Source organism: Eurytemora carolleeae, unplaced genomic scaffold (genome assembly GCF_000591075.1).
Source record: "Eurytemora carolleeae unplaced genomic scaffold, Eaff_2.0 scaffold1930, whole genome shotgun sequence".
Classification (NCBI taxonomy): Eukaryota; Metazoa; Arthropoda; class Copepoda; order Calanoida; family Temoridae; genus Eurytemora; species Eurytemora carolleeae.
In genome coordinates, this window is record NW_019397815.1 from 16,211 (window position 1) to 39,752 (window position 23,542).

A 23,542-nucleotide genomic window follows, 5' to 3' on the forward strand; every position below is an offset into this window, starting at 1 on the left:
TGAGAATCTGAACTCTGCAGCAGGTAATGTATTCAGAAGAATTTAGATTTTTAATGAGCAAAAAACAGAATATTTAAGTTTGGTCACCTGATGGTGTTCGAAACTCAAACTGGACCAAACTATTGAATTTATTCAAAATTTGATTTGAATGGAAACTTTTGTGGTACAATATTTTAATAAATTATAGGTCTGAAATATGTCTTACTAACGTGGATCATTTGTGATGAGAAGTAGATATTTGACATGATGACTGATAGGAGCATAATTTGTTATAAGCACTAAAAAATTTATTTGAATTCATATTCATAATACTTTTTACAGTAGAATTAAATTAGACATGATGTTTGATATCCATATTCCCAACATCTCTATGTGTGTCCTCACTGAATACAAAAATACTGATTAGGGTTAGCAGCTTTTTGCATGTGTAGAATCTCACCAACAAACCTTTGTATTTTTTTTCTGCATTTTTTGGCAAAGCCACTTATTTCTGCTTTGTAGCAATCCAACACAACCTAGTAAATGGATTAGAATAAGTATAGTGTGACATTTAGATTAGCAAAGAATATAATAATTTAAAAAAGCTCATTTGTTAATAATTTTCTAAACTTATATACCTCACAAAATTAACTCCTTTTGCATTCCTTCCTTGGATTATGAAAAAGATGCTGAAAATAACTGAAAAAGGTGGTAACTCCTCCCCCTTCATTATTTATAATAATAATACTAGTAATAATAATAAATAAATGAGAGAATGAATAAATGAATGAATGAATAAATTAATGAATGAATAAATGAATATAAATAAATAATGAATAATAAATGATTAAATGCATAAGTTGAATAATTAAGAAATGCTTCTGTAATGTTCTAGCTTACGTTGATGAAAATATTCTTGTCTCTCATTTCATCTCAAGTCATGAAGTTCAAAGATCAGCCATTCCTTCTCTGAAAAAATATAATAATGCCAAAAATCTTGATGTATCAAAATTGTACCAAGTCTATCATATATTTTCCAAAAATGGATGAAGGGACTTGTGCATCAAACATTTCACCAATGATTTTATATTTCTTGACTTTGTAGGATTCATCAGAAAGTTTTCTGATTGACTGTACAGGGGTATATATTTGTCATTTTCTTGGGGAAAAACTATGATTCTGAAAAAGGGGGGGGGGGGGAATGACCTGGTGTCGCACTAAACCAGGTTGAAAACCAGGAGCAGGAGGATGCTCAGCAGGCGGACCCTTTACTTACTCTGTATCTGCATTATTCTCATGATTGTTTTTAATGGGCATTCAGTCCACTTAAAGGGAACAAACCTGAGCAGATTCACTGCAGGTATACAGAATGGGGAGGGGATTATACCTGCAAATGTTAATCCTTTTTTTTGTTTAAAAACGATCATTTTGTTATGAAAATGACAACAAAAAATCAAAAAACAGAACAATCGTTTTTAAAAAACTCATTGTTTTGTTAACAATTGTTAACTACAAACCTTCATTAATGATCCTTAACAACGACCCTTCATTAACCCATTAGTGACGAGACAAAATTTTTTTTCTGATCTTGCTGAAAAATACAGGGTTAACTCATTGTAGTGTCCATAGATTAGATCTAAAGTTTCAATTTTTTTCAATAAAGGGTTGTGGAGATACAGAGGCCGGCNATTAAGAATATCTACATTTTCATAGAAACAATACATATAATTGGAGATAATTTTAATAATAATAATAATAATAAGATTTCAGGAGATATAAATTCTGACTTCTCCATCTTCTCCATAAAACCTAATATTTTTTGCAAGACACCTTTTAAAACCTTTTACGTTTTTCAAAAATGATTCAAATTTTTATAAGCTTCCAATGCAGGCTAGGTTCCTAAACACCAATCTCATGATTCTGTGAAAACACCGTAACTCTAGAATGTTCTGAGGACTGTATATAACACAGGACCCACAGCAGTAATGTGCAGGAGACTTGTGTCTACTGCTGGTTGTACTGATTCATATCTAGATCCCTCAGTATATTCAAGGGACTCTTCACCCTTGTCTGAATAAGTCCCGAATACAACATATGTCAGGGTTGTCAAATAAAAATAAAATCTTATGCATGATTGAACATTTAGAATTATTTTCTTGTGCAAAATTTTAGTGCTGCCAACAAAAATGAGAAAATTTTCAAATTTTTGTTCAAAATCTTATTTTTTGCCAAAAAGTTTAAGCTAAGGCTACTTAATTTGCCAATTTCAATAGTTTTTACAGTTATGGAAAAAAAATGTTGAAATTAATAACCACTCAGGACACTTATTTCTCCACTGAAAGGATGCTTCAAATAATCCTGTGCACTAATTACCCCACCAGAGGGATGCTGACATATACTCTTGAGTGGTTGTCACTTGACAGCAACCCTCTGATGGAATAATTATTGTCCTGAATGGTTATCAGCATCCCTCCAGTGGAGTGATTAGTGCCCAGGGTGATGTGCAACATCCCTATGGTGGAGTAATTAGTGTCCTGAGTGGTTATCAGCATCCCTATGGTGGAGTAATTAGTGTCCTGAGTGGTTATCAGCATCCCTCTGGTGGAGTAATTAGTGTTCTGAAGGTTATTTACCATCCCATGATAACGATTTCCCTGCGATGGCACTCAAGCCACCTGGGGGTCGACAAATGCTATTTTCTTCTGGAACTCGATTTTTGGCATACCTTGCTCATAGCAGTCGTTGCATAACAGATTAAATCAAAAGTCCAAATATGACTCATGTTCAGTTGAATACCCGGTATTTATAGTTTATAGTTAAAATATTTACCCCCCTCTACAGAATCCATATTTACACTCCTGGCTTTATATAGTTTAAAACCAATTTAATGATTTATAATATTAAAATTAATAAAATTTATGTAAAGGTCTCTAGTTTCAAGATTAATTTCAGTTTGTTTTGAACCAGCTGACCTGGTGTCGCACTAAACCAGGTTGAAAACCATTTTCTCAGAGGTTCAAAAATTAGTTGTCTGCTACAAGCAATTTAGGAAGGAGGTTTCTACCTGCCTGCATATCTATATATATATTATCTTTGTTTTTCTCTGATTTATTTACATTTCTAGCTTGTAGACCTAATTGAAACGTACTTCGTTTGTACTCCATAATTTGGCATTTGATATTTTGATATTTTTGCCCTTATCTGATCAATAATGTGCAAGACATGGTCATTTTTCTAAGTTTAAAAATGTTTAACTCTGTAAATTCATATATTTTTTCCTGCAGTAGAAATGCGCAAGTCTTTTTGGTAGAGAAATCACAACTGAAAATAATAATTTTTCAGTATTATAAATATGGATATCTAATTGATACTTGATAATTATCGTATCCTTGTAAGTCAGACATCGTAGCGTTGTAAATCAGGCATTGACATCTTTGTATGAAGGGTCACTTGAAATATTGCTTACAGTTCTTTTAAATCTAAAGTTTTGAAGAAAATATTAATATAATTTTATATTTTAGGATGAGTTTGTTGATATCCTCATGTCAGATTTGGATCTTGTCCACAAACTTTCAAAAATATAATTCTGTAAACATAAAAACAATATTTTAGAAATAAAAAGTATGAATTATAATATTATAATTAATAAAATTTATGCTAAGGTCGTTTCAAAATTAATCTCAGTTTGTTTTGAACCAGCTCTTCTTTTACTGAAGTAATTAAATATATATAAAAATGTGAGTAAAAATAAACTATTGTGGGGGGTGGGATGTTTTAATTGCATTGTTTTTAGTTGCATGTGATTTTAAACACTTTTAATTACTGAATGGACTGTAATTACAAGTGATCCTTTCTGTAAAGAGGGACATGCCTGCTGCATAACAGACCTTTAAACCCTTTATCTGATCAATGTGGAAGATATAGTTGTTTTTCTTGCTAGTGTTTAATTGATGGAGGGTAACTTGAAATTGCGTTTACAAATCCCTTTAATAAAGCTAAATTACAAAATTTATTTTAACAGGAATATTTTGAATGAAAATTGTTTTCAAAATATGGATATTTTTTACATAAAAAGGTTAAAAAAAGGTTTATAATTAAATTACTTGTAGTGCAATAATTTGTTTTTAAGTATAAAAAGAACTTTCTGCATAATTTTTTTTTATGATTAGGCTAAAACCTAGCAGTGAGTGTTTGCTTCTGGTTTTTGCTGTTTTGTTGAAATTATCAGATGGGGTTCCTTTGCCTCAAGCAATGCATGGTATTTTTTAAATGATTTTTGAAAAATTTAGTTTTGTTAATATTGTAAGTATACTTAAACATTTGGTTTTCTTTCTTTTAAACTGGAAATTTATGTTCTTACTTAGGTTGGTTAATGCAATCTCCTGTTAACGTTCAAAAACCTTATCTCTATTATCTTGTAAAACATATAAAATTTCTATTAACCTTTAATTGCTTAACAAATCAACAAATGATATAAAAATACTAGTAAAAGTGGTGCGAAGTGTTCTAGGAACATAGATTTAGATTATTTAACTGTAGGTCCATTTCTTCCAGTAAACTATGGTTATCCAGCAGTCTATGGTGGAATGAATTCCAACAGGTAAGCCAATTAAATTTTGATAACAAGTAGTTACATGTGATCTAAATCTTGCCTTAACCTAACTTTTCATGTTGTATGTGTAATCAACAAATATATTTTTGGGGAACATAAGATTAGCAGTTTACATTAAAAGAAATCATCAATATTTCAATTTAAAACTTAAAGATTAAGGAAGTCAAGCTTAAATGAATTCAATCAATAACATTTAATGTTTTAGATTCAATACTGGTGTAGATTATGCAGCAGGAGGATGCAGGATACTGGATGTACTGGTGTAGATTATGCAGCAGGAGGTAAATCAATTTCATGTATCTGCATTCTACACAAAAAATAACAATTAGTCACTTAAGAGTCACATTCATTGGGACTCTCTTAACCTTTTTATTGTTGCATAGGGTAGATTGAAGAAAGGTCATAAAGCTGGTCTATGTTTAAAAAAAATCAAAACAGTTGATAACATTTTAATTAATAAAACGCTTGAAACATGGATGTGTCACATCAAAACATGTTAATATTTATCAAAAGTAAAAATAGGTATTTTTAAACATTTCTCCAACATACTATTTAAACTTTTTTAATGCCTCCCTTGCACCCTAACCATTAAAGTTAGAGGTCTTATTCCTTTTTTATAAGCTTGCCTAGAAAAGTTAGGGACTTACTTGAAAAGTTATGGACTTTTATCACACTCCCCTATCTCAAAAACAAAATCATAGGAGTGGGGGGAGGGGAAATAAGTCCCCCCAATCTTTATTAAACAAAAATAGCCCAAGCAGGATAGAGTTATAATACAAGTTTCTCAAAATGGACAAGGCTTCAGAGACAATTTAACAGAATTAAATCAGCCTTTTTTTTTGATATTTATGGTTCCCTGCATATGTAAACTAAATGTAAATCAGAAATCAAAAAGTAGGGTTTCCAACATAATGGATTATTTGCTTACGCAAAATTACATGCAGTTAGGCGAAAGAATCTTTATTTTGTGTAATTTCGCAGAATTGATTGTAATTGGTGAAACTTCAATTTCGCAAATTTAAGTCATAAATTCACAAAATTTCTACATTGCAGTTTCCCAAAATTTTGTAATGATTACATATAATAAGTGAAACTTAAATTTTGTGAAATTATGGCTTTACAAGATAATTTCTCGAAATTTTGTAAAAACTACACATGAAAAGCAAAACTTCAATTGTGCGTAATTTAAGAAAACATTCAAATTGTTTTTACTTTTATAGTTTTAAATTGTCATTAAAGTTGCATCCTTTGTTGGTAACCCTGTATTTAAATAATATGTTTGAATACAAATATATTAGCAAGTAGATTAAAAATAAAATGGTATTATCTTTTTAGATTTTTATCCACGATATGATTCAGCTCCACCAAAGTAAGCTAAATTATTGTATTTCTTACTCATGCACAACCGGTGTACATTTAAAACGCAAGCTGGGCCAACCTTTGCAGTCCTGGTACTAAATGCTAAAAAATATGATTGGTATCAAAAAAAAAATTCCAAGTTTAGTATTTCCACTCAGAATTTGGATTTCAAAAGTGGTGCCTAAAATATTTGAGTAGTTGCGTGATTGTAACAGCTGCTTTTATCTTATTTCTTCCTAGTTATTTTATTATTGTAATTTTACATCACCTGACACTATTCTTGTAATGTTAATATTAGTTTGTGTTATTTTGCTTATTCAGAAGTAATTTTTCAGCATTTCATTAGCATACAAGAATGAAAAATGGAGGGAAAAAATGCAGTAATTAAGAAAATAACTAGAAAACAAACTGATAACTATTTAATTGGCCAATTTACAGAAAATCTCCCATTTTCAGGTACAATTGTTAAAAGGAATAAGAATTGTAATTATTTTGTATTACCAGAAAACCTAAGAAATTTTGCAACGAATCAAGTTTATCCTGAAAGTTGAAAAACAAGCTCACATAACTGAAATTGTATGCTGTTCTTTACCTGCATCCAACTCAGCTATTTGTGAAATGACCTTTCAACATCAGGCTGCCTTGTTAAAGAAGTTAAGCAATCTTGGATAATAGCAGTTTTTCAAACTCTCAAGGATAGTGCCATTAAAACCAGATTGATAAAGCTACATGCTGAATATGTCTAGCTTTAAAAACAAAGTCCATAGAAGGTAACAGAATTTGAGCTGAAATGTAATAAACTATTTGACATCGGCTCAGTAAATTGGAGAGATTTGGTCACATCTGACTAAAAGAGAGATGCATCATCCAAGACAGAGGATCTCCAATTTCTAGAGGATCAGCGTAGAAAGAGAAACAGAGAATGGATAAGGAGGATCAGGTTTATGCCAGCAAATATAAGAAAAGTGTTACTAATACAGCAAAAATCACAGATATAACCATGATAGAAAAAAGAAAAGGGAGCAACGAGAAGCACTGGTAGAATTGAACTCTGATTCTGATGAGAATGATAATGTAGAACAAACTGTTCAGCATTCTGCTAAAAAGCCTAGGAATGATATTGTTGTTTATGACACTCATGGCTTTGTTACTTTCTCTCTTCCTATTAAGAATATTTATGGTTTAACAGCTGAAGTTTCAAAGGCCAATCATATTTCAGTAAGGGGAGCTACAAGTATTATTTCCAAACTTATAACCAGTGAAGGACGGAGATTTGGACCAGTGCAATCAAGAAGAAAGCTAATACGATTAGGGATATGCAGAAAGAATTTGTGCAAAAACATAATCTGAATTTGCATTTTGATGGAAAGCTTGATAAAAAGTATACAAACGGAAAAGTTTCTACTAATGAAAGATGCTCCATATTAGTTTCTTCACCAACATTGGAAGAGGATGAGCTGATAGGACTGTCAGTTATACATAGCTCAGCTGGAGCTCACCAGGTAGAAAGCTTAATCCCACTGTTGGATGAATGGGGAATCCATGCTCAAAATATTGGAATATGTTGTGACTCAACTGCTACTCAAACCAGAAAGTATGCGGGTGTCATCCAGCTGATACAGAAAGAGCTGGAACAGCCTCTGGTTTGGATGATTTGTAGGAGGCACATTACTGAGCTGCATGTAAAGCATGCAATGCAAATTGTAACTGGAGATACAACAACTCCCGATGACCCTCTATTTAAAAAGCTGCAAGATAAGTGGAATGATGTTACCAAGGAAGTTGAAGAAATGGTTGAATCTAAAACTTACACAAAGTTTGGTTGGAAAAAACACAGAGGATCATTCCTTGGTGAGAGAGCTGAAGAAGTTCTGCAGTTCTGTCAAAGAGCTTCTACACTTGGCACATTCGATAGGGGTGATTACAATTAGATATGTGAGCTGGCTGCACTGTACCTAGGAGTCAAGGTCTTTGGCTTTAAAGGAATTTTCAGACCTGGAGCTCATCATAATGCCAGGTTATTGGCAAAAGGGATTTACATTGAAAAACTAGTCATGTTTCTAAAGTTACATCCCTTTCTCTCAAACCAAGATATATACAATATCAACAGGGCTGCTATTTTTGTTGTCTTGTTCAATGTACCCTGGTTTCTTACTTGTGCTTAACCTGAAAAAGCCCCAAGTAATGATTTACTTGACCTCAAGCAAATGAGAAAGTTTGCTACAGTTGATCCCAGCTTGCTAATGCTGTTAACAAGAGCCTCTGCCAGCATACCTGGTTGGTTCTTTTTGCAGCATCTGTGTTTAGCAGCTATCGTAGATGATGATCTTGATGATATTGTCAAAGCTAACATGGCAGCAAAGCTGCTAAGTCACCTAGGTCCTGATTCCTATACTGTAGGATACCTGGAGATTAATCTTCCAATATCAGAAATCAAGGAGTTATCTAATTTAGTAGGACCAGACTCTTGGTTCCTCATAAAGATGTCTAAAATAACAGACATGAGCTGGTTAGAGGTGAAGGTGGAGAACTGGTGGATGAACGGTTCTTTCAAGAGCTGAGGTTCAAGAAGTTCCATCACTAAACTTTCTGTAGTTAATGACTGTGTCAAGAGAGTTGTAAAACTTATCTAGGAGTTTATAGAATCATCTGAAGATGAGAGTTTAAGACAGGATATCATGACAACAGTTAAAGAGAAGTAAGATAAACTCTAAATATTGTGTTATTCTTTAATTTATGATCCCTAAAACTTTGCTATGCAAATATTTACTTTGATGTTAGGAAATCTCTGTAGGGTTTTCTTATTTTTTACAATTAATTTTTTTAATTAAAATTTGTTTTCAACAAAGGTTATCTTATAACAATGAATAACATGATATCAAAGGAAACTCTAAAAAAAATAAAAAATTAGATTCTAAACAGTGTAAAACTTATCTTAAGATTTACTAAGTGTATGTAAATTTTCTATGATCCTGTGATAATAAATAAATCCAACTCAATAAAAAGTGTGTATTTATTGTTTTGGATGAGAAAAATTACCTAACTAAATTTATAAATATTTTATAATCACCCAACCTCCAGTATTTTAGGCCCTACTTTTGAAATCCTAACTCTGAGTGGAAATACTCAACTTTGAAATTTTCTTTGATACCAATTGTATTTTTTTATCATCTAGTACCAGGATTTACAACGCACTACTTCAAAATTCATTTTTCGCTTTGAAAGGACACCCTACTGTCCCTGTCCCTTCTGGACATTCATTGGCTAGCCTGTGCAACTAGGTTCAAGCAGGCTGACTTCTGGCTGCTTCGTGGTTGAATTTATATTCATTAAAGTGACAGCATTGCATGCATTTTATCATATATTGTAGTTTAAATACTGTATACATTAGAAAATTTAAATAATACAAAATTTTATTTATTTTAGACTCACAAAAAGTTTCTCCTTTTAATTTGTCATTAATTAATGTGAAGTAGGGCTGGGCACGCTTCGGTTTTTTTGAAATTGTTCTGCTGTTCTAAAATGAGGACCTTTTGCTAGATCGATAGTTTCTCATTAGTTCTTTCTTTATGTTCTGTTCCGACCATTCTTGGTGTTTTTTTTGTAGAGAATGGTTACATCCTGTTCCATTCCATTCTTTTTATTTTTAGTCTAGAACAATTCCATCCACGTTCAATTCCCTTATTTGTCATAAATGGTTCCATCCTCGTTCCATTCTTTGTTGAGAAGAGGGGGGGTCTGAATGAAAAGGAACAGGTTGGGGGGAGGGGTATTTAAGGGGGTAATGGGGTGAAGGTGACTGGTTTTTGTCACAATACTCCTCTTAACATGCATTTGTCTTTCACTTTCAAACATTGTATGACTTGTAGCTAGCATTAATTTTTTAATGATTTCAGTTTAAAAATTCATAAATTTATCCTTGAATGGATCCTGTAATCCTGCAATATATTTAGATGTTGTCTTTGTTACAGCAAGTATTTAGGAAGAAAAACATATATTTTTTAGTAATGCACAAGAAAGCACAGGGGTTCCGGGATTATCCAAATATGTAAATATAATCTGTATATATAAAAGGATTCTAACAGCCATATAGAAAAGATTTAGGGGCTCCAGCAGCACCCCAAATCCTTGATTTAGACAGAGCAGCATGTTGAAAAACCCATTTTAAGAGTTTTCCATGAAATAGCAGGTTTTCTGTGGAAATTCTTAACTTAAACATAACATTTAAACAACATAGAGATTTTTATCAAAAATATTTTCTTAAGGGGCTAAGCCTTATTTGACATAAATAAGAGAATAAATTCATTTTGGCTGACCCTTCAAAATATCCCACTGTAGGGGGGGGGGGGGGAGTTCTAAATAAAGTTAACTTTCCACAACTTGATAAATTAAAATCCTTTGATAATTAATCTTTGAAATAAAGATGCTGTCCTTTTGCTGTGATGGACTTAGCCAGGACCAGGCTAACTAAGTTTCCTGCACAGCTTGTCTATGCAATGGTCTTGTTTAGAGATTGCTAGGGTTGATCTGAGCTAAAAGTCTAAACCAAGTTGATTCTACGAGACAGATTTGATCCTGCTAGAGGGATAAAAGAATCTAATGCAAACCGGTCTTGTCCCACCTAAGCTTGCCTGCGCGGTCTACAGTATTACGGCAGGGGCCAACTTCATACAAGGAAGGAAAGGGGCATTATAAACTGTACAGGGAAGGGAGTAGGTAGAGGTGGCTGACATGTACAGTAAGTTGTTAAATGTATAGAGAAAGGGGGGCCATATACGAGAGAAAGGAAAAGAAGGGGGACATGTTTGGAGAGGAAGGAATAATGAGGACAAATACAGAGAGGAAGGGATATAGGGCATGTTTACAGAGAGGCGGGACATTTTTAGATATATAGGAAGGGAATACGGAGGGGGGGCATAAATTGTACAGAGAGAAAGGGGGATTGATATGGGCATGTACCGTGTACACTGTGCATCGAGAGAAAGGTTGAGAGGGAAAGGAAGATGGGGGGGGGGGAGCAGTGGCTTGGCATGAGAGGAAGCTTCAAGGGGGGCAAAAGGGAAGGACGAGGGCCGCTACATGATGTGTGAAAACTAGTGAAGAGTATATAGCACTTATGTGAGGGGGGGGGGGAGTAATTCTAAAGGATAGGCGAGGGCAAGTATATAAATCGTATAAACTGTACTCCTATATACATTAAAGCAGTAGAATTTATTTAATCAGAATGTAGAATCAAAATTATAAATTTTATTTAATTTGGCAAAACATTTTAATCTTTTAATCATTTTCATGTCATGTCATTTCATTGTCAAAACCCCCATATTTATTATTTATATTCTTTTGTTTTTTGCTAGTTTCAAATTTGATCCCCAAACTAGGCCGCCAGTTTCAAGTTGACACCAGTGAATCAATTTTGAAACTAGTGCACGCCCAAAACCGGTTCAAAACTGGTTAGAAATTTTGATTCAGGCTTTCAGACTTTTAGCTCTGAGCCCTCATCCTGCTGTTAGATAAAATAAGGTGGACCAGAACAACTATGGTTTAAATGGCATGGACAGATTAATAGAATAGGGAACATGTTGCATTGAGGAAGGGGGGGAAGTTATTAATATTTCAAGATGGTTTAGAATACATTACTGATCCACACATGCATTCCTGATAGTGTGAAAACGTTCCTTATTTTAATGTTCTTTTCAAGTATAATTTCTGTTTGTTCAACATTTGTTCTTTTAATTATCATTATAATATTTTTAAGAACCCGTTCTATGTCTTCACTTTTTTTACTTATTAAAATTAAAAACTTTTTATTTACAGAATAGTTGGAGTTGTGGGTAAGTAAAACATATTTTATTAGGCTTTTAGGGTGCTTTTGATCCCCCTTATAGTAACAATTTTAGTTAACCTTTTCTCTTTCAGCAGCAATATTTTGTTGTAAATCGTATTTCGGGGATTGTAATGCAGATTTTTCATCTTCAACCATCCTTAAAATTACCAAGGGTCATGTGAGATGCTGCAAAAATTCTTGGCCCATTCAGCCTTTTGACTGAACATTGTTATTCCAAACTCAAGAACATTTTTTCCAAACTTGAGCACTCTATGCTAGAGAGATCTTATATCATTTTATAAGCTGGACATCTCTCAGTGCCAAGATAAAATGTTGAGATAATTCTCAAATACAAATAATAATGTTTTCCTTGTTCTTCCTGTAGGCTAAGCTCCTTTTCTGTTCTGTTCTCATTGTACTCACTACTTTACTCCTTGTACTTTCTTTTTAAGCACTGTATATGTAAGCACACTGTCAGAAGAGATAAAGAATAGCCTGTCAAAATCAAGAACATTTATTTCCAGAATCTTAGAGATATCTCATAAAGTTTTATTAGCTGGACAAATCTCATTGTTGTGATTAAATGTTGAGATAATTATCTCAAATGAAATTTATAATGTGCTCTTTGTGCTTTCTGTATGTTTCACTTCTTTTTTCTGTATTTATAACCGATTTTAAGTTAAAGATTACTGTATTGAGAGGAATCAGTTTCAGGTTTCCTTTCAATAAGGCCCAGACAACAAGTTTTGTTGATGGGTAGACTTGTGAATATAATGAGCAAGTTTTCTTTATAGATGTTTATTTTCAATCTTCTCATTTTCATTAACACTCGTCTAAAGCACATAACTGAAATATACAAAATAGTTAAGATTTATAACTTGATAAATATGCATACACTTATGCATACAATCTAAAGGTTATTTAAGGTTTACAACTATTACCTTTTTATATTGATAAATTCATCTTGGAAACTGTCTCCACACCTGTGAAAGGTGCGGAGTTTAAATGGAAACTACCTACTTTGTACTGTAAGATAGACAAACAGTAATATCGTTTTATATAAATATATCAAAGCTAAACATTCCCCCCCAAGAGTAAATTAAAATGTTTTTCTCAAAAATATTTTAAATTAGATCTTAAGGACAGTAAAACACAAAAGGAAAAAACAAACAAACTAGAAACTAAAAGAAATTTCTTTTGCAATGCTTGTCTTTACATGAAGGGTTTAGGCAGGTCATGCATAAGCCAACAGCTTTAGCTTTTTCCCGGGTTTTAGGAGTCAAAAATGATCCAGTCATTTGACAAGACTTTTCAAAGGGAAGATGGTTTCCACCACAAAGTACACATTTTTTACCAGAAGCATCATTGGAAACTACCAAATTTACTTTTGCTTGTAAATTAGATTTAACAGGCTGTGTAGAGCCTGTAACTTCAAATGAAGACACACTCAATTGTGTCTCTCTCTCTTGTTTTAGAAAATCAAGAATGAAACCCCATTGAGAAATACTATCATGCTTACCAAGATTTCCATACTGTTTAACAAAATCACGGCTCATCAAAGGAGAAAATTTGGACTTGATTTTGCTGATAGTTTGGAAACTTGCAACAGTTTCCAAAGCATTAGCTCCACAAATATCATTGTTTATTTTAAATATGCAATCTGCAAGTGCAATGATGCTTTTTGATGTTTCTTGGGCCGGAGGGCATTTCTCAATGGAAGCAATGATCATTAGGCTATGCCTGTCAATGTTTCCAAACCTTGAATCAAGTATCTCAAAGATTTCAGAGACTGTTTTGCAATGACGGACAAGATCAAGAACATTTGGACATTGTTTAAAACAGTCAGACTTCAGAGCTCTTGTATGACTGCTGTTATCATGCCTGGAATTGTTTAGAAGGTCAAGTGCATCAGCCTTAAACCTGAAGTATTCAGATTCTTTCCCAGAAAACTGAGGCAAGCTGATGTCCTTGATCTTTAATTTCATTCCTTGCACATTAGAACCTGATTCATGGATTGGAAACATGCTAGAAACAGAATACAAAGTTTTTTTAAATTTTAAAATTTGTTCCTGATCCTTCATGTTGGAGATTTCAATGAGAGATATAAGATTATTCTTGAATCTTGTCATTACATCCTTGATAAATTCTTGATCCACACTGTCACTACTATCCATGAGGATGGTGTCTTGTAGAGTCAGTTTACTCAGCAATTCCCTCCTTGGGCTGGCCACATTCTCCTCCTGTACAGCATCATTTTCAGATTCTCCAGGATCTTCTACATCACCCTCTGATTACCATAGAACTCTCTGGTAAAGGCATCAGTTTTTTCTGGCGAGCATCAATGGCTCCAGCCAGGGTCAACTTTTTTGATAAGCTAGACTTCAGTTTCTCTGTAAGTAGTGGATCTGGAGTAGGTTTGATAATAAGTTGGGCTTTAGCTAACTGCTCTCTCAGCAGTAGCAGCACCGCCCATGCAAGGCATCTGTGTTGGCAGTGATATCATCCAGAACTGCTGTATGCTTCATTAGCCTCGTTGCTAGCTTGTCTAGTAATGAACCTTTTCCTTTATTCTTTAGGAAGTTCTGTGCAAAATGACTACTATTAATATCTTCTAGATCTTGACAATGAAGTAAGGGCTCAGTTACAAATCCATTTGATATGGAGTCTTTAAAGTTTGCATGCACAAGATGTTCTTCCGCAGTTACCTCTTGCCATTTTCTTAACACTTCAGTTATCTTCTTCTTTGACTTCTGCAACTTGGTACTTTCTTTCAGAATCTTGTTTTTTTCTTCCAGCAGTTTTTCTGGACTAGAGATCAACTGCTACTCTAACAACCTAACACTTATTCATACAATCTAAAGGTTATTTAAGGTTTACAACTATTACCTTTTTATATTGATAAATTTATCTTGGAAACTGTCTCCACACCTGTGAAAGGTGCTGAGTTTAAATGGAAACTACATGCTTTGTATTGTAAGATAGACAAACAGTAATGTCGTCTTTTATAAATATATCAAAGCTAAACAATTACTGAGGGATTTGAAATGGCAAGCAGTTCAAATTCATGAAATTTGGTCTCTTTTAGTTTGTAAATTTTACTTTTCTTTGCAAGCCATCACGGGGTTGTAAATTGCATATGGTCTCATAATTCTGTTCTTCAACAAGAAAATACTTCTGAACTTTGTCTCAAAAATTTGTTTTCCAAATAACTTCTGAAACTTCTGACGAATTGTCTTAAGAATTTCTTGGAATTTCTTGAGGCCTAGTACCTAGAACCTGTTTTTGAGAAATTCCCAGTTTATATTTAACTAAAATTTTTATTAGACTTTATTTTTGAAATAACTAAGTTTATTATAAGGACCTTTTGAAAAAACCGAGAATGGAGGGGTGGCTCCTGTATTGCCAAAACAATTAAACGTAAGTATAAATAGATTGTTGTTATAATTCCAATTGACTCTTAATTTATAAATTAATCGATTCACAAAGGGTTTTTATATCTGAAAATTGTGGCCCTCTGTTAAAAAATATGAATTTCGGATTTTGGTAGCAGAGACAAATAAGGAAATTAACCAGCTCTCATATAGGCGGAGTGGGTTTCATGTTGTGTTCAATGCCCCGGAAAACTCCAAAACAGATAGAGGGGGATTGAATTTTGTAGATCCAGAAAATTAATATCTGTGGGATGCCTGCATAGAGACCGGCAGCTGGTGGGGTCTTAAATGTAAGCCATGTGACTGCAGCGCTCAGCCCTCTAGCCTGTCCTAGCTGCATCGCTCTGCCCAGAGAGTGTCACAACTTAACCTCATCTGTGGCTGCAGCGCTCTGCCTTTCCAAGCTGCAGCATTTGGCCCAGAGAGTGTCTTAACCTAACCCAACCCTAAATAAATACTAATTTGATTATTTTTCTGGATCTACAAAATTCAATACCCCTCTCTCTGTTTTGGATTTTTCCAGGGCATTGAACTCAACATGAAACCCACTACGACTCTCATATATTATCAAGTCATTAAACCAATGAATTAAGCATATATAACACTTTAAAGAGAGAGGGTTACTTGAAATTGGGCAAACAGCTCTGTAGGAAAATATTAATAAAGGAAAACTTTGAATATGGGGGTGAATTTAAAAGTTTTATTTGTTTTTAATATATTTCAGACTCAACGTTGTTGGATGCCTCCTTGTATGAAGAGAACTTGGTACAAATAAAAAGTTATGGAGATGGCTATAATGCATTATGTAAAAGATGTAAATATTTTAATTGAACTTGAACATCAGAATAAATTGGAAATTTATTTTCATGTACTCCTCTCTTGATTATTACTGCTCATAAAATGCTAAAAGGGAATGAATAACCAGATAAGTATACAAGTTGAACTAAAACTAGAACTGGGCGTTGTAAACAGGGAACTTGAATAACAATTGCTCTTTCACTGGAACAACAGAATTATCAAGAATGATCAGAATTTAAAAAAAAATTACAAAAACATGAAAAATTGGATCTAAGACTGAAGTTTTATTACACACATTTTAGGATCCTCTTTTTACCAATTGTGGTTTTCAATGAAATTTTCATTAAAAAACTTGCATTTTTAATTTACTTTAGACCTTATTTTTGTAAAAATTTTGTTGTTTTTTGTTTGATAAATATTGTATTTTTTTTCAATGGCCATCAAGAATTATGATGGTATTTTGGCAAAGTGTTAAATAAGCTATTTAAATTCACCGTCGGGCGAATGAGCCATTTAGCTTACTTTTAGAAAAAAAAGAATAATAAAAAATATATAATAATGTGCACTTTTATGATGCCTGAAAGTCTATAAACTATGACAATCTGAAGGTTGAATTGACTTCCAGCCCTAAATATAGCTTGTGAAGTTGTGAATGATATATTCAATGAATTATAAAGAAAAAAACGTTAACTGCTGTGGCGGGGAAAATTCAATTGATAAGCAAGGACTAAAAAAATGCTGACTGTTGTCCTTAGATCTCATCCTTTGTGAGTAACCCTGTAATATAGTATGACTAGTGGAGTTAAGGATAAGAAAAAGTATGTATGACTGGGCTTATTACAATCTAGTGCTTTTTGTTATTTGGAGGGAGGATTGATGTCCTTTGAATGACTGGTTTCAAACTGCTCTGACTATATGTAAACTGTTTCTGCTTTGATTCTTTATTTAAATGGTAATACTTGATAGATTATCTTACAGTTTAACAACAGATGAAAGGAGAAGGATTATAGGAACAATATAACATTGATTAGAACAAATGTTATAATGATTTCATATAAATACTTACATGAGTGTCATCTATTAAGAAAAAAATTGAAGAATGTCTACATCAACGTCCATAGTTGTTTCGATATGGGATAAAACCTATCCTTTCTGGCTTCCTATGCTGAAATACATTAAAATTAAATCAAAACTTTAAAACTCACTCCCTTATTCAAAATATCCCTTTTTTAATACTTTTTCCTATAGGCTATTGACCCAGTTTCAAGTGACCCTCCAATTAAGGTATCACATACCTAATTCAGAAATTAATTGACTTGAAAATATATGAGAGTTTGCTTTAGTTCTTTATTTGCCTCTGCTATATTAATCCAAAATTAATACATTTTTAACACTAAAACCATTATCAATTTTCAGATATAAAAACTCTTTGTGAAGCAATTAATACATAAAGGAATTGATTTTTAGTAACATTTTGACCAATAACTTAATTCAGGCAAAATTTTAGCCTACAGAATTATAAACATCATAATTGGGTCTTTTCAGGGAACATTTGTTTGGAAAGTTTTCAAAAAAATATCCACCGGAGCCGGAGAATGTATTGGAGAAAATTGCCAAAAATTCCTTTTTTTTAATCATTTCAAACTATTGTTCCCCAGGCCCAAATGATTTGGCATGCCGAATTTGAACCCATTGCTTGGAGTATTTGAAAAGAAATTGAGCCCGAAACCAATTAAGAATCAAGATTTAATTTTTTTTAAAGAATATTATTAAATTAGTTTGAATTTAACAGTGTTTTTTAAAAGTGTTCTCCGAGAAAATTGGTCAAAAACATTTTAAGTTCATCCCCTGTAATCACGTGTAATACTTTTTTTTACATATATAACAATTGCCACATCCTTGCATGTGAGACAGATAAGAAGAAAACCACGCAACCTCAATACAAGAAGCCAAAACTTTAAACGATATGGAAACTTTCTGTGCCTTGGTTTTAGAAAACTCTACAATTGCGGATATTAAAGGCTAATGTTTGCACCCATGGCTTTCAGAATGGACTGTAATATTTTATTAAGTGATGATATAATGGGTTTCGTCATTTCAAAAGATTATTTTTACATCTATACAGGTATATACAAGTATATACAAGTATATACAAGTATATACAAGTATATACAAGTATATGCAAGTATATACAAGTATATACAAGTATAGCTTGCTCAACAACTAGATATGCTCAACAAGCGGTAGATTACACAGGGGGGGGGGGGCTTCATCCCCATGGTTTGCATATCAGGTGTGGTATGCAAAAAATGAGTTTGCTCCAATCTGAACAAATGTGTTTCCCCCTAACAAAATTGTTCACAATTATTTTTGGCGCTTCGCGCTACAGGGTTTATATTTAACAATAGAAGGGTTTTAATTATCTTATTTGGCATATTTATTTTACGCTGATTTGGTGAAAATTCTGAATTCTTTAATGGAAAATAAATATATTTTTTATGTAAAAAGTATTGAAACTGGGTTTTATTTGATCTACTTATTTTTTTAAGATTAAACACCTCTGTCATGGCAGTTATTATTTTATACTTAACTACAGTTACTTGATAAACAGTTAAAGCTATTGTTAGGGGGAGGGTAATGTAACTACTTTAGGGGATCGAGGAGGAGGAACTACGTATACGTATGGGACTACTTTGGGAAAATGTAGACTTAAATTAAAATAAGAGCAATTTAAGCACCAGGGGGGATATACAACTGTTTGGTTTTCTATACGATGGTAGGCGATACTATCATTATAACGACTTTTTCTTCGAGTTTATTGTTAACAAGTTTCTATCGAATTCAAATTCACAAGTCATTAAAAGAAGTTTTTTAATTGACAACGTCTCCATGTTTCAATGTTTTTATGAATCCATGCTGCTTAAAAGCATGAAAAAAAATAGAAAATGAGATCGAAAGACATCTTCCTTATATTGATATAATCGCCTTCCACTGTATGTAAAACAAATGCATGCATACACCCTTACATATATGCACAGGAATTAGTCTGGTTGGGGGGGGGGGGCCTAACCTGAAATTCCTTTAATCAATTGTTCGACTGATTCATGAAATGTGAATGCTTGATAATGATTTTAAATTGGTCGTTATTTGTTTTTCGTTTTTTCATCGATATCTACACAATTGTATACAAAACATTTTGTTCCTTCACAAATGATGCCTATATTTGTGTATTTTTCACATTCTCTTATTAACTTAATTGTGTCTGTGTACATTGCACAATTGCTGTGTTTCATGTTAAATAGATTAATCAAAATCAAAAGTAACAGTCAATTTACTATTCCACAGTTTTATGGACATCATTCGACAATGCATATTATGTCTTTTAAGGTTAAAGTTGCCACAAAGTCTCGAAATCAATGCCTCAATTTGTTTACTATCTAGATCATTGTGAGAATATCTATATATATAGTATCCAGAGCCCGTTCTCTCCATAAACAGTGGTCGTGTAGTTAAGGTACTATGGGGGACGATTTGTTGGCTGGTAGACAATTCTTAACTGATAAATATTTCTCTGTACATTTGACGACTAATATAGGAGACATAAAGTTGTTGACCAAGGTAGTTTATGGAAGGTCCAGCCTTTGAATCCACCCATTAGAAATTGAAGAACGACTCATACCTTCATAAATTGTGGGAATGAAGAATTACAAAAAATTTCAATAACTCGCATTCACAGATTTGTATTAAAAGTAACATTTTTTATCTCCTTAATTAATTTCCAGGAGGTAAGGGATTTATTTAATCCTTTCGTAAAATATATTAACTTATTCAGTCAAGGTCAGATTTTAGTTAGTAACTATAAAGATTAGTTATACCCAAATAAATGAAGTTATCTTGGTTCCAAGATTGAAAGATTGAAGTCTCACAAATATTAGCATGATAACAATAAAACATATTTAACATGATAACAAAATAAAGTATTAAAAAAATTGATTCACAACTCTTATATGAAGAAATGTTGAGCGGGTAGACCATTGCCAGGATCTACAATAATGGTTCTCTTGTGGGTAGTACCCTGTAGAAGGGGGCTATGGCTGTACAGGCCAAGAATAGCTATAAGAGAAAAGCAGTGTAGACAGGGACATACAGTCCTGGCCCCTGGTTTACATCCAGCCCTATTTCTAGGTCCACATACCCACATCTAAATACAATAATTTTACATTTTACTGAAGGAGATGGTTTTGTGGTTTGTTTTCAAACTCTAGACAATTTTAAAGATATTTTGCAAACTTAACCCTAAACAGGTTGGGGGTATGGGGCGTTGGACACAACCACTCTAGTTTTTTTGCCCTTGTACTTTCATTTTTGACACCATCACCATGAACGTTTTTTATTGACTTTCAGTGAACAGAAATTAAATATAACTTTTAAAATTTTTTTTTGATGAATTGGGTAGGTACTGGGTGGTAAAAAGTCCGGTCCATGTAAAAGAAAGTTTAAATAGCTCAAAACTTTTTTGTGATTAAATCCCTTGAAAAATGAATGTAGAAAATGGGTCACATCTTTTTATTTGTATAAAACAAAACATTGATTTAAATTTTTTTTTCATCCATCCCTAGCACCCATACTAATGAGCTCGCTATCTATGAAAAATACTTGAAATACAAACAAAATTAAATTACCTTTATTCTGTTCAAATTGTCATTTGAATACTGAAAAGTTTGATTGGCACAGATTTTCCCTTCAGGAACAAAACAAACCACAGCAGTGTGAGTAGTGTTACTGGTGTGTTTGGATAGGATATTTGCCTTTATTATTCTAGCGCCATCCCATCCATTACCATGCCATCTTGCTGGAGGATTATCCTAAAAAGTTAAAGTAAACCTATCCAATGTCAATTAGTTCAACACTATTTACTTGAAGCATGTAGGGTTTTTACTGTTTAGTTATGGAAAAGTTTGACTTGTACAACATAATACAAATGTTAAAATCAAAATTTAAAACTGAATGTAAAAAACTCTGACTTTCCTTAAGAAAACAATTGTTCTTTTACCTGATCAAAGGATACACCTTCCCAGGTCCAGAGTTGACCTTCACAGCTAACATGAAACTGGCGTAATCCTTGGTACTGTCTCCCCTATTATATCATTTGATTAATTAATTGTAGACGTAGTATTAGGTGAATTAGGTAAAATTTATGAATTGGGATCTCCGTTTACAATAGTGCATAATATTAAATCATTTGAATCGGATTTTATTTTTCTAGCTAATAACGAAGACATCCTTATAAATATATATAATGCTAAAAACTGATTTTTATCAATGAAGAAATTGACGCTTTAAGATATACACTATACAACATATGGTTCAAGGAATAGAGATGGCCGCTGGCTGTTGAATATTCAACCAAAGCTGAAACATATATCAAAGGAGATTTAAAGGAGTAATAACTGGTAAAAAAAGTTGGACTTATGAACCTGAGCGACCTGGGACTAATTATTTGAGTGGGGAAGTTCAATACAGATAATGGAATTGTGAACCAATGTATTTAATTTATAATACAAAATAATGTTGCCCAGCCCTATAAAAAATTTATCCCTTTAAACTAGTGATTACAAGATTGGTCTTGTAGCTTTGATATTTGAGTTCTCATTTCTGTTAAATAGCCTTGAACATGCTTGGGCCTTAAAAAAAAATTAATGACTAGTTAACCTAACAATCATGTATAGTTAAAAGAAAAGACTGACAAACTGTTTATTTGAAAAGGTTTAAAATTTCAATCGACTCTTTATTTATAGAGCATCATGTATGATTCACAACAGCACATAGCAATGCAGAAGATATCTTTAACTACTATTAGAAAGTATTGAATTCTTACAATGCCCGTTAATTTAATAATATTATATTTCATCAAAAAAACTAGGACCTCTGAATTATCCATGATAAAAAGTTTATCAGGTACAGCTATGCCACAATAAATGGAGAGTTACATCAAAGTACATGCATACTCCCTTTAAAAACGTTTAATTTCAAGCATAAATCAGGATTTCTAGAACCCTGTTGTCCATTTCTTGTAATGAAACAAATGTAATTTTATATATTTAAAGGGAGTGACTGACAGTGTATGTTAGTTGAACTGAGAATGTAGTATGTTAGTTGAACTGAGAATGTAGTATTGTGTAGAAATAGTAATCATTTGAGACTTATGAAAAGTTTTTACGGTGTATATTTGTTCTGCAAGAGCGCAAATTCAAATTTTAAAATCCTTAGTTCCTCAGCTCAGCTACCATACATTGCCAGTCACTCTCTTTAAAGTCAACTAAGTTATTTAAAATCTAAGTAACATTACAGACAACATACCCATAAGATCCACCCCAGATCTCACGCAGATCCTGCTCATTTAACCGAGGAAAGCCTGTCTGCTGAATATTGAAAATGTTCAGTCTTTGAAAGTTCCAGTTGTTCTGAAAATAAATGTGTTACAGAGTTTACCATACTAGATTTAGAATACATATTTGTTAGCAAAATGGGTAAACCACAAAGGATAAGAATTCAGAAACGACTGTATGCATTTATACTTTCCGTGACAAAATATATGGGATTCTCTGCAATATTCAATGCAGAAGACTTAAGTTAAGTTTAGGACTGTCATATAGTATGACCTTGAGGTAGTCTTTGCTGTCTCATCTTTTCGTGATTCACCCTGTAGATATAGGTTGATCTAAATTAAAAAACCTGTCTTGAAAGTCGGATTTCCATCTGTGATGGATTACGGAAGATATCAACCCTCAGGTATGGTCCGTAATTTCGGTTGGTATCCAGAAAATTTTCAATATTTAGATGATCAATGTCTCTTCTTCCAAAGTCTGAGTAAGACAATCCTTAAGGGACAGGAAAACTGAGCTATCTGATTTCCAAACATGTATCTAATGGCTTCAGATACCATAATAATGGCAAACAGTCTAGTAACCTGAAATGGGTATAATAATACTTTCTGTAGGTAGGGTTGTTAATTGTTTTTGAAAACGATCGTTTTTTTTTCGTTTTCAATCGTTTTCTAAAACGATAGTTTCATTTTTGGAAAAAAAACTAGTTTTTAAAAATGACCCACTTGTTTAGAACTTTTAGAAAACAAACGTTTTTTTTAAACAATTTGTGACCGTTTTTTATACAATTGTTTTTTAAAAACTATCGCTTTTAAAAAAAAGTTTTTGAAAAAAAAAATTATTGACAATTATGTTAATGATCATTAAGGAAGGGTCGTTGTTAACGATCGTTAACAAAACAAAGAACTTTATAAAAACGGTCATTTTTGGAAAAACTATCGATTTTGAAGAAAAAAATGACATGTAACTTTATTGAATGTCGTCTTACATGAACTTAAAGTTGTGGGGGAGTTAAAACTTCTTGATAATTTCTTAAATACTACTCAATGAGATGTACAGATGCCCTTCATGTCGGTTTCCTCTCTTCGTTAATGATTGCTAACAAAGGGTCCTTGTTAAAGATCGTTAAAGACGAAACTTCTTTACAGGGGGG

The 23,542-nt window shown here is 32.8% G+C and overlaps 2 protein-coding genes and 1 long non-coding RNA gene across 4 annotated transcripts; 1 reads left to right on the plus strand and 2 right to left on the minus strand.

Moving 5' to 3' along the window:
- Positions 1-265: 265 nt before the first annotated feature.
- LOC111716003 (uncharacterized) lies at positions 266-950 on the minus strand. The gene is made up of 4 exons (XR_002768376.1): positions 880-950; positions 618-648; positions 448-515; positions 266-383 (listed from the first exon to the last, which is right to left on the minus strand). It is a non-coding gene; the product is annotated as an uncharacterized LOC111716003 (long non-coding RNA).
- A 2,675-nt stretch (positions 951-3,625) lies between these two features.
- Positions 3,626-16,072, plus strand: LOC111716002 (uncharacterized). Its single transcript, XM_023491411.1, has 8 exons — positions 3,626-3,716; positions 4,149-4,237; positions 4,519-4,579; positions 4,797-4,828; positions 5,927-5,960; positions 11,765-11,781; positions 15,133-15,191; positions 15,930-16,072. Coding segments are annotated over exons 1-8 (345 nt in total). The 5' UTR covers positions 3,626-3,714; the 3' UTR covers positions 15,981-16,072.
- Positions 16,073-19,978: 3,906 nt separating this feature from the next.
- On the minus strand, positions 19,979-23,068 carry LOC111716001 (uncharacterized). Of its 2 annotated transcripts, XM_023491410.1 has the most exons (6): positions 22,739-23,068; positions 22,364-22,467; positions 21,638-21,687; positions 21,057-21,142; positions 20,686-20,868; positions 19,979-20,204 (listed from the first exon to the last, which is right to left on the minus strand). In XM_023491410.1, exons 1-6 carry the CDS (start codon positions 22,760-22,762, stop codon positions 20,007-20,009), a joined length of 645 nt encoding a protein of 214 aa, XP_023347178.1. In that variant the 5' UTR covers positions 22,763-23,068; the 3' UTR covers positions 19,979-20,006. The 2 variants fall into 2 exon arrangements, 1 of the variants encoding a protein (XP_023347178.1); XR_002768375.1 differs by lacking the exon at positions 21,638-21,687 and having other exon boundaries at positions 21,057-21,140.
- Positions 23,069-23,542: the final 474 nt, after the last annotated feature.